At 38.9% G+C, this 12,030-nt stretch overlaps 1 protein-coding gene across 1 annotated transcript in view; it reads right to left on the reverse strand.

Annotated features, from left to right (window-relative positions):
- Window positions 1-5,902, reverse strand: part of LOC103800527 (collagen alpha-1(X) chain-like) — a 6,843-nt gene extending 941 nt beyond the window's left edge. The window contains 3 exon segments of the mRNA XM_009072906.1: window positions 6-940; window positions 5,041-5,193; window positions 5,834-5,902. Coding sequence (XP_009071154.1) covers window positions 6-940; window positions 5,041-5,179 — 1,074 coding nt within the window. The 5' untranslated portion in view covers window positions 5,180-5,193; window positions 5,834-5,902.
- Window positions 5,903-12,030: the final 6,128 nt, after the last annotated feature.

A 12,030-nucleotide genomic window follows, 5' to 3' on the forward strand; every position in this document is an offset into this window, starting at 1 on the left:
CCTGCAGGGCCCATGTCGCCTTTGGGCCCGGGCAGGCCGTTCTCCCCAGGCAAACCCTTGAGTCCATGGGGACCCATGCTCCCGGGCGGCCCGGGCGGCCCCGGCTCTCCTGGCACACCCGCTGGGCCTTGGTCTCCTTTGGGTCCAGGGAGGCCAGCAGGACCTTCCGGCCCTCTGTGTCCCTTCATCCCTGGCAATCCTGGCTTTCCAAAACCTGGGAGACCTGGGGATCCGGGCAAGCCTGCGGGTCCGGGATGTCCCTTGGCTCCAGGGATGCCTGCTGCTCCTGGGGGTCCCATCGGTCCAGGCTTGCCAATGCCAGCTTCTCCAGGTTCGCCTGGGGGACCCTGGGGACCTGGGAGACCAGCTGCTCCGGGTGCACCTGGAAAGCCTCGGTCACCTTTCAGACCTGGCTGACCTGGAAGACCATTCTCACCAGGCTTCCCAACCCCAGCCGGACCAGGGAGGCCCCGAGGTCCCTGTGGGCCTGGAAGACCTCTGCCACCTGGGCGGCCTGGAATGCCAAATCCACTTTCTCCTTTCTGTCCACTTATTCCAGGGATACCTGGCTCTCCCTTCTCACCAGGGAGGCCCCTCGGACCCTGAGCTCCTGGAGGGCCTTGTGGTCCTGGCTTACCAGGGACAGACAGTCCTGCAGGTCCAGGCGTGCCAGGTGGTCCTTGTGGTCCTCTTGCTCCTGGGAGCCCAAGAGGTCCAGGTTCTCCTTTCTCACCACTTAGTCCTCTGTCTCCTGGCTTTCCTGGGAGCCCTGGCACACCTGGCTTTCCAACCGCAGAGAATCCAGGTGGTCCTGGGGGACCAGGGGGGCCTTGGGGACCTGGACTTCCAAACCCTGGCTTTCCTGCAGGACCTGGTTGTCCTCGTGGTCCAGTAGGGCCTGGAGGACCAGGGGGTCCTTGTTCCCCCCTTACCTGCACACCTGTGAGAGAGAGGAAACCAGATCAACCAGGGCATCTATGACACATTTACAAGCATGTAGTATGGTGGTGAAATGTGTAGGGCTAGCTTAACTTGAACATCATAGAAATCAAGTGTCAAGTACTGTGTTGGTCACTGGGAACCTGATATTGAGAGTAAAAGTGTTTCAGAGCTCTTACAAGTAATAAGTGCAAATTTGTTGGAAATGTGAGCTACAAGGCATCTAGAAATTTTTTTGGGTTCAATACATTTAAGGTCTTCAGAAAGCTTAAAAAATGCTGTGCAAATAGATGCAGACTATTAAATAAGGGAAAAAAACCAACGAGGTAAAGATTTAGCAGGTCACCAGACTTGCATCTTGATGGATGAAACCGCAGGAAGCTTTCTGTGCAGGTGTAGCAGCTTTTCTGAAGCTACTTCATGCTACATTGTAGTGAGATTTTTGTCCTTCCTTGTCCCCTACTTGGCACTGGTTCTTTTGTAAACATGTGAATGTTATACTTTCAAATACCATCCGAAAGATTTGTGTCTGTCATAAAAATTTCACACAATGGCAAGGTCACAACTGATAATTCATCTTAATGCAGTCAGAATTCTGGTACCGTTTTGGGTTTTTTTAATTCTTCATTTTCTTAGTTATCAAAACAGCAGGTGGAGCCACTTAACCAAATGTCACAAATAGAGGGATAAACAAACAAGCTCACTGCTTAGTTTTCTGTGTGCTTTGGGGGATCCTGCAGCTTCATCTTGGAATTAGGATGCTAATTTGTGGAACATTATGTACAAGATTAACATGGATATTGTGAGACTACTTCATTAGTTTGCAGCAACTGGCAGGATTATGGAACGAAATGATATACCTATGATGAATGTTAATTTAATAAATAATTGTAAAAATAAAAACTGAAGGATACAAGAAGAGTCTGGATTCTGGTGGGGTTTTTTTTATAATGGCAACAAATTTACAAAACACTGATAATTGGTTCACAATTGGATCGGCTATAATTTGCATTTCAGTCTCTCACAAAGAGAACAGGGGGTATGTGTGTATGAACGTTTATGCAATGGCTATTTGGCTCTTAGATAATAAATTGCATTTTCCAATCTGTGCCTAGTCTTGTTGAACCAAAAATGAGGTGAAAAAGGAAACTGTTCTTGTGGTTTATGCAATGGCTATTTGGCTGTCTCTTAGATAATAAATTGCATTTTCCAATCTGTGCCTAGTCTTGTTGAACCAAAAATGAGGTGAAAAAGGAAACTGTTCTTGTACATACTGTATTTTAAAAAATAATAGAGGTATGCCTATAAATACATTTGATTTTGGTTTGTTACTGGATCTGAAAGGTTGCTTTCTTCCTGTATTGGCAGGGAAATTGTTCTTAGCTAGCAAGTGCAGAGAGTGCATTTTCTTTTTTGCTGATGCATAAAATCAGCACAAATGCATATCAACTTATTTTGCACACCTTCCTATCTCATCCCTCTTAAGGCAGTGACAAGGAAGATAGCTGTTAAAATCCTACACATAGAAAGCTAGCAAAGTCTGTGATTTATTGACAAACATTTTTGTTAAGGTTTTTTGGTGGCAAATCTAATCTGACTTTAGCTTAAGAATGTATATCTTTCTTGCTTTTTATCATGTTTTAATTACAACCATATCAGTCCTAGGTTCACAAAGCATTGGCTGCTGCCATTTTTGCATAAGATGCTAAAGGCTTTGTCAGTGTTCGTGTTGTTACAAAGATTTTCTGTGAGGAGCTATATTGTTTCACTTATGCTGCTTTTAGATTAAAGTTGTATTTTAGTTGCGTGGTCTAAAGACAATGGTAATTCCTCTAAGGAAAGGATTGCTGAGTACATTAATGAATTAGGATTTTTGCCATGAAAACTGAAGTATTGGTTGGCTTCTCTTTTATATGTCTCAGCACATACCTTGATGCAAAATGGTTTCACACTCTCTAAGTGCAGCCAAACACTATATATGTATTGAATTAAGTATGTAGACTTTAACATACTGCAATAATGCCTTATATAATGTCTGAATAGTCAGACCTAATTCAATTATTATTTTCAACTCGGACTGTTTGAATATATCAAGCCAAAGACCTACTGGTTAAAAAACTGTGTTCTTATAATTTTAAAAAATAGTAGCACTAAATACATACAGAAATAGAAAGTATATTTTGACTGGAGAACTGTCAAGAACAAGATTTTTTAAACTGCTCAAACAATTTCACCAAATTAAATGAAGAGTTAATAGGTTTTGGTTGCCAGCAGAAATTGTATGTTCTGTTACATGTTGTCCTGAGTCACCAGTTTTGGTTCTAGACTGAAATTCCAATTCCAGGCTGCTTTTTGACAAAGGTGTACAAAACAATAAAAAATGTATTGGTAACTAAATATGTAGAATTCAATGTTTGGTGATCAAATAAGAAAAGTTAGCTGTGATGAAAAGCCATGTGCCACTTGAGCCCCTTGCATATGGAAAAACTCACTAGACAATAGCTAGATTCATTTGGTTCTGTAGCCTCCTGCTTTATTCTTCTAAAATCATCTCCGATTAGAAGTGATAATCTCCAGCAGTCTTCCCTCTTTAAATTCTTTAAAATCTCTCAAGGGATGCATGTTTCCCAGACTGAACAATAGCAGTCCTCCATTTTGATGCTCGTTCGCCAAATGAAAATTTATCAAGCTCTTTTGAATAACTGAACTCACACGTTTGTAAAACTGTAAGCTGTTCATGCTTTTGAGGTCTACTATATATTCTTTGTTACCTTTCCTAAACAGACAGCATTTTATACTTTCCACATGTTCATGTAATCATACACATTCTAAATATGAAGTTTCATTCACATTAGATTCTGTATTAGTATATAAATTGAAAACTTAGTTCAGGACAATTCACTTCCCCCTTTCTGTCCATTTCCTGTCTACCCTGGCTCTTCCTTAATTTGTTGCTGGTTTCCCCCTTTCCAAATGTTTCCTATTGAGGGAGAAAAAAGCCTACTATGAGAAGTAAAGTATGATAGAGGATAACCAAGTAAATATTGTACTTCACTTAGAAATAGTATAAATATGTACATTATTCTGAATAAAGTAATAGAAAAACACTATGAAAATTTAATTATGGGAAAGGGAGGAAATGCAGCTTTTAACTCAGTAAGAATTCCAGTTAATAAGTCCTCAGAGTAGCTGTTTATGTACATGTACCTAAATTTGATCTGGGAGTGCTGTCTGGATTCCAGAAAGTCCTTGTGATGAAAGCAGTGGTGGAACTGTAACAATATTTTGGTACAGCCTAGAAGAACATTTTGAGGGGTAAGTTTTCTGGTCATGCTGCTTTCACTTGATTCTTACTGCAGAGATTCTTGGAGCATGTGGGTTGGAGATGGTTGGTGTGAGACCAGTGCTGATACCAGTCGGTCTGAGACCAGAGTCTCTTTGGACTCGGTGTGTGCTGCTCATGAGCAGACAGCACACAGGGTCAGACTAGAGCTATTCTGAAACAAAACCTCCTAAATGAATGTAATGTGGATGCAATGTCCTGAGTAGCAACTGTTCTGCTCTCTAGATTTGGTTCTGTGTCCTTCTTCTGATGAAGAGAAGCTAATTTGCAAATGCTAATTCCAATTCCCTCATTCAGTTACCTCATTACTGCCCAACTGTGATTATTACAACTAAAAGGGTGACAGGTCTAGTGTTAGAAACCCCAGTGTTTGTCTTATAACAACTCTAAATTTATCATTAAAAAATTCTCTTCATTTCATAAAGAAGATGATAATTAGCATGTACATAATAACGTACACAATCATGTTGTATTACTCTTGGAATTGAAGATGAGATCTGCAGCTGTAATTTTGTTTCTTCTCTATATGCCTTTAGTGGTTATTGTGTAAAATATTTGTCTGACAAATGTGCATCTTTGTCAGTAGGAGGCAATTCCAGAGTCACTGCCTGTTCCTTCTACAGTGGTAGCATTATTTTAATAAACCTAAACTGTTAGTGAAAGTTGAACACCAATATTATAAACAAAGTGCTTTTGCTCATGTATTGACCCTCTAGGAATATTTGTGTTAGCTTATTATGAAAAAATAGTGAACTTACCTTGACTCTTTACATTGAATGGTAGAAAATGTGGCCCCTTGATGCTGGATTGTTTCTGATATCGCTCAGAAAAATATCCATCACTACCATGGACAATGTTCAGACAAAACAGCAGCAGTAAAGATATTTGTAAATGCATCTTTCCAAATCTGTGTTAGAAAGGGTTAAAAAATTGTTATCAAGAAAAGCTGTTCAGTTCTGTTTCTTGTGCATGAGTAAATGAGTTTTCTTCAAGTACTAGTTTTAAAAGTAACATTATTTTGTGCTTACTTCCTTCTGCTTTCACCAATTGTGAAAATTCCTCTAAGAAAAAGGATGCTATCACTTTGAATGATAGAGCTCTTGTATAGATAGCTTAGAGGCAATAGTCTCGCTCTTAGGAAAAGAACAGTTTTAAATGGATGCCAGCCTATTCATGAGCACTGTCTTCAGGAACAGTGATTATTTAAACTAGATCTCCAAAAGTAAGTTCAGGAGTTGCATGTATCAAAATTCCTTAAATTAAGGAAAGCTTTCAGTGACAGTACATAGACACTCTACCATGACCTTCCTGCCTCTGTCTAATGCTATAGCAAATGAAGGATGAAATCCTGGCTCCTTCAGCATTAGTGGCAAAAATCTCAAATTGTCTTGCTTGAAACTTGTGTTTTACCTGTAGCCTTCCAAATAGCCCCAGTGACAGTAAGGATGCTCACTGGCCCTTAAATATCAACCCTCTTCCCTCCCCAGCTGGAAAGTGGATCCTGTAGAAGTTACCTTCAAAATCAGAGAGAATGAAATTAAATCATAACATACCAAAATGTTGTGGAGCTCCAATGCAGAGTGGTAGAGTAGTGAATCCTCCTCTACTGAGGAGTTCTTCTGCCACTGGTGAGTGAGCAGAAGCTGATGATTTCAAGTGTCCCCCTTGAGTATTTATATGGTTTTCCCCTTAGTTGGGTGACTACTGGGCATAAGCTCCTCCCCAAAATCAGTAAGCAGTAATTATCTGTGTGTGTATAAGTGTGTTTTTTAGGGGTGGGGGGAGCTATTTTGGGCAGACATCCTAGATTCTACTAAGGGGGCTTTTTTTTGTTATGTTTTTTTTTTTCTTCTTCTTTCCTTGGATTCTTATTGTTGATGAGATTGCATTGCTCATAGCTTGTATCTTCTAAAATTTTATGTCCCCTCTGTTTTTAGAATTGATAAAGTTAACATTGGAAAAAATCATGAACTAGTTAGTAAGTAAGGTTGGTAATTTCAAGTGCTTCATTTAAATAGCTCTGTAAATGTTTTAAGGAAAGACCTATCCATTTTGAACTTTGATGAGCTGTTCCTTTCAGGAGTAATCCCACTAAAGTCTGTAGAGACTACTTACTTATGTGAGTAATTGTTCATTGGGATACAAATGGAGAACTTAAAATCAATTAAGATGTTAATATGGGAGTTGTGTGAGAACCTGATTACTTTTAAGTAGTTACTATTTTAGGAGATTATCTTCACATTATATTTCTAGACTTCTGTTTTTCTGCTGGAGGTACAGAGCTACATATATAATGCAGGTAATGTTTCTGTATTATGAAATCTTGAAATGTGAACTTATCTTACACAATGAGAACTTCTTTGTGTCTAGTTGTGTGAATGTACTGAGTTCCATACTGCTAAAGTTTGCAAGTGTTATACAGGCTGATGTTTGGAGGATTAGGTTTAGTAAATTTAAACTGTTGCTGCTTTCACCATTGGTGGATCAAACTTGATTATTACTTTAGCTGTTAAGAGATTTTGTTAAACAAGTCTTGCTTAATGGACTATATCCATAGATTGTGATTTTTTTGAAAAAATAAGAGAACCTTGCAGTGTTTCAGCATTACTTTATTAATGCTCATTACTAAATGGGCAGTAACTTTCAGTCCTTGAATTGTTTGTGATTCTGAAATGTCCCATGCATGGTAGGTACAGAAGGGACACCTGTTACTATTCTGACCAAAGACTGAGCTGGTGGCCCTGAACCATCTGGCTATCCTGTGGAATGACAGGTTAACATGGGCTGAGTTTTACCTGCTCTGTGTCTTTGTTTAATTCCACACTCTTCAACCTTTTTGGCTTTTATGTATTATGGCAAATATCCTAGAACACAAGTTACTGTACTGAAAGAGACCAGTGGACCATCAAGTCTGTTCTCCTTACAATTGTGCTAATACCTTTGCTTACTAGAGGATGGATTAATGTTTTAACTTAGGCTGTTGCAATAATGTATTTAATGTATTGTTGAACAGTTCCTTTCTTCTATTATTCTTCCTAGCCATCCTCTAAACAACACTATGTTCTGTTTTTTTAAATAAACCCTTTCTGCTGCAGGGGTCTTCAGACCGAAACCTGCTTTCTTCATTAAGCTTGAGTGTCAGTGATTTTCAGAGAATGTTTGCATGTCTGAGATGGCATTTCTAATCCACATATGTTCATTCAGTTCCTTTTAGTCTTTCTGAGAAGGAAGCTCTGTCCTCAAGTTTTTTGTGTAACTTCTCAAGAGGCTTTATTTAAAGAATTAGTCTCTGTAAACTCAGATGAGAATCCAGTCATCCACTTTTGACAGAGGTAGCATATACATGGGCATAAAGTTTACTTCCTCCTTGAAGAAATGCAACTCCAGCCCCTTTTCTGGTTCATATAAATCCAAAAATAGCTTTTGATTTTTTTAAAGCATTTAAATATACAGCCCTCAGTGGGAAGTGTGGTAGTTGCTAATTTGACAATATTTGGTTAAGAACAGCAGGCGACAGTTTTATGCACACACTGTTTCATGCTAATTTCTCACCTAATTCATAAATACCCCCAAAGCAGGCACACTTATGTTACAAAAGCATCAATAATGTGCACTGATATTTGCCCAGCAGCCTCACTTCCTGCTTTGGCTCCTTCTGGGCAGGAAGGTGAATAATCTCTGTGTGTCTCTGCATAAACAGGGATGATTGTGGGGTCAAAAGGTATATACAGGGAAACTCGTTGTCCTTGTGATTATCCTGAGCTCCACCCTGTTGTGCTATCTTATGCCACTTCTTTGCTTTGCGGGGTTTTTTTTTGTGGGTATGGGAAATTGAGGTAGAATTGGAGTTCACTGCTTTTGTATGTTTTCCCTGTTGCTGTGGATATTTTGTATTGGCAGAGCACTAACATGGGTTTAGCTCTAAGCATGTATATGAAAGGTGTGCTTAGGTATATATTTGCACATGCAAAAATACATGCAGTAGACATACTTCTGCATATCTATTTTGAGTAACAGCACATTTTAAACAAGAAAGGTTATTTGCAAACCTCTGTAACATTCAGATTATTTCGGTTTATAGTTATGCATTTAGTCTTTGCTTACAAATGAAGGTGTCTTTGTTCCCTCCTGTCCCACAACCATAGTAGTCAGGAATAACATTTGATCCATTCTGCTACTCCAAAACTTGCTTTTCAGTTGTGTATTTGGTGCACATTCCTATGTAAAGGTAATCATGGTACATGTTATGGCGATGCAATAGCTTAAATCCTAAGTTGTGGGTGCACATTCCTATGTAAAGGTAATGGCGATGCAATAGCTTAAATCCTAAGCTTAACTGTAATAAAAGGTCCCTGAACTGCATGAATTAGGTACTGAAGTCAAAGCCTCTGATGCCATTTGCAGCAATCTGCAGTGCTTCATCATATTTCCTGACTGGATGTTCAGATTGTTGTTGAACATTGTTGGAAAGCAGGCACGGGTGCACATTCCTATGTAAAGGTAATGGCGATGCAATAGCTTAAATCCTAAGCTTAACTGTAATAAAAGGTCCCTGAACTGCATGAATTAGGTACTGAAGTCAAAGCCTCTGATGCCATTTGCAGCAATCTGCAGTGCTTCATCATATTTCCTGACTGGATGTTCAGATTGTTGTTGAACATTGTTGGAAAGCAGGCACTTGCACATGCTTTCCGAAACTCCTTGTTGCTCCAGTGTCTTAATCCCACAGAGTCAGTGAAAACACGTGTAACATGGAAGTGACACCATGAGTTGGGAAATGGGAGCTGACTTTCACCACAGTCCTGCAAGTTACTCACAAAGTGACTTGAATGAGTCCCACAATAAGCAACTGCTTATGAGGAAGAAGTGTAGAACATCTTAATTAAACATAAATTGCAGTAAAACAAGCAACCACTCCCTGTCATGGACTCCATCCCTACTCTCACCTTCCCCTCAAAAATAGAAATGCTGAGAAGCAAAACTCCAGAAAAGGCTGGGCTTGGTCCTCACAGTAGTTTGGAACTGACCAAGTATGTTCTTGATGCTGAGGATTTTCAATGTGAATATGCTTAGATTTATTGTTTTGACTTAGAGTATGTGATCTTGATTTTTTGACAATCTAAGCACAAACCATATGCTTAGTTTGAAAGAACTGAGTTCTCTAAAAGTAACTCACAGCTTTAATTTGGAATTTGACTTGTTTTTAATAATCGGCCTATAGTCTTAAGCCTGATTTTTTTTCCAGGATTATAATTGCAGCTTATGTTAAAAAATAGTACCCAAGGAACATGATGTGTCAGGGGTGTTTATTCCTTTTGTTTGGCTAGGTAATCTCAGCTGTGAAGAAAGAGACAAGAATGTGCTGATGGGAGATTTTTCCTGTGCTTGGAAAAGTAGTCTGAACAATTGGGCATAGCTTGTTATTGATGATATAAAATCACAGCACTATTGTGCCCTAACAAGAGGACACAATTAATTTTCAGCTTCTGGCTCAGTATCTGTTACTAGTACTTTCTGACATTACCAGTTCCAATTTTCTTACCTGCTTGAAGTAACATTGAAAACTCTGCCCTAGTCTGTGGCAAGTTTTCCTCTTGTTAAAATGCTTATAACCAAAACTCATGGTAGTTACCATTTCTCAAAGGACACTAATAGCTTCTAGCACCATCTCTGGTGAATTAATTCCTCTGTCTCTAATTTTAAGTTTTCAAAGACAGGCACTTAAGAATTTCCACAAAAAGTTTGAAAGCCTGCCATGAAATTAAAGGTATAATTGGGTTTCCTAGTTTGTGGTGTGCTTTATGACACTCTAGAAATTCCTAAATCGTCTCAGCTCCATGATTTCAAACTGTCCTCTTTCCTTTTTCAGCACACAATGGTGAAGAGTGTTTGCATGCTCCCATGATAGCACCCACGTAGCCCCACAGTGGGAGTGCAGAGGATCAAAGTGTTCCACTGTAGCTAATGGGGAAAACTGATACAGAGGGTTTCGGCATCTTACTGCTCAGAGACAAATGAACCCAAACGAATAGGAAGCAGGAAAATTTGTTAATTCAGTAGCTGTTGGAAATCTAGGTAGGGTTTTTGTTTGATTGTTGCTGTTTCTTTGGTTTATGCTGTAATTATTGTAACTTTGTATTTACATGAAGGGTATTTTCTCTTCCAACACTAGCTGCTTGGACTGCACGGGACTAGAAAACATCTTGGTGAAGGAAATACTTGCCTTGCTAATTGAAAAATAAATAACATTTGTTTTCAGTTTCAGGATGCATGTTGTCCTTTGTAATTAAAAGACTTGTTGAGGTAATCTGCAGGGCTGTGCAGTCCTATCTGTATCCATATTTTGAGGTATAATAAAGAATTCTCTTTAAACAAACCAACCAAAACAAACTCTGTTACTCCTACAGTCCCGTACTAGTCTTTTTATAGATTTAAAGTCCTTATACTTTTAACACTTGTAATTGTGGTTGAATAAATGTCCTCCTTCAAGTAGTAATGGAAAGATGGTCTGTATTTATTCTGGCACTGCAAAACTGACTGCTGACCAGTTTGTTCTGTTCAGCTCAGGTAGCTGTTGATCATAAGAACTCTATTTAGTACAGCAGTATATTTAAATAGATGACACCCACTTAAATATTTATAGTTGTATTCTGGCTGAATTAACGTGCAGAGACACTGAATAACCATGCTGAAACCTCAGGAGATGTGTTCCGCATAGGTTATAGAGAAAGCTTTGAGACTGACAGGAGATTCTGATGGTTTGCTCCTCAGGTAGCAGTACTGATGAATGCTTTCTAACAACTCTGTGTGGTTTATGGCCACATTCATTATGCTTGTATAGAGATAAGATAATCTTGGAGAATTGTTAATAGAGTAAAAGATACCAAACAGAAGTACTAGTGTTAGAAAAGATGTTTTTCAGTACCTTCTGGCCTGACCTTATTCCTCCCTCATTTTTATTCCTCCCTCCTGAAAGTAAAAACAACAAATATTGTTTAAATGAATCTATTAGTTTGAAACTCATGTCAGATGTGTGGCTTTAGTTGAAAAGTGAGCAGTTTCAAGGTATTGAAAACTGGTTTTATATATTAATATTCATCCTTTCTCCCACAAATGCTTTTCTGATTATGTAGTGTGAATGTTTATATATTTAAAGTTTTGGATATTCACTAGTTCTATTTAAAAGTTTAAACATGCAAATGATGGCAAGACTTGCATCTTCCTGATGGAGCAGAAGAGCAGAAGTATTCCGTTAACTTTGTGCACAGTTTAGGAGAACAAAATTTCAAGAGGCCTGACCACTGAATACCCTAAGCAAATGGAAAGATTTGACTTCGGATTTTGGCAAGGGAGTTCCCCAAAAGTGTTTCTGGAGCTACTTAAACATAACCAAGTAAAGAGGTTTCTAGTTTGTTCTAGCTGAAGATGCTCATTTTCAGCCTGCTGACTGCTGTTGACGGCACTCCCCATTGTGTCAATACAATGGTTTATGAGGCTTTTCTGTAGGAATTTGATTTGGACTATCATTTTTGTTATCATCAATGCAATCAGACTTTCCTGGGAGTGATGAGAGGAGGGAGGCTTGTTTTCTATAGCTCCATGTCATTTCACAGGATGTGTTAAATGATTTTTAAACACGTGAAATATGTCATTTGCCTTAAAGAATACTGCAAGTGTTCTATTTTAGTGAGTTCCTGATGCTCTTATTTAAAAAGAGCATATACATAAAAACAGAAAAATGCTGAATA

The sequence above is a fragment of the Acanthisitta chloris genome, unplaced genomic scaffold, assembly GCF_000695815.1.
Source record: "Acanthisitta chloris isolate BGI_N310 unplaced genomic scaffold, ASM69581v1 scaffold2084, whole genome shotgun sequence".
In the NCBI taxonomy this organism is placed as follows: domain Eukaryota; kingdom Metazoa; phylum Chordata; class Aves; order Passeriformes; family Acanthisittidae; genus Acanthisitta; species Acanthisitta chloris.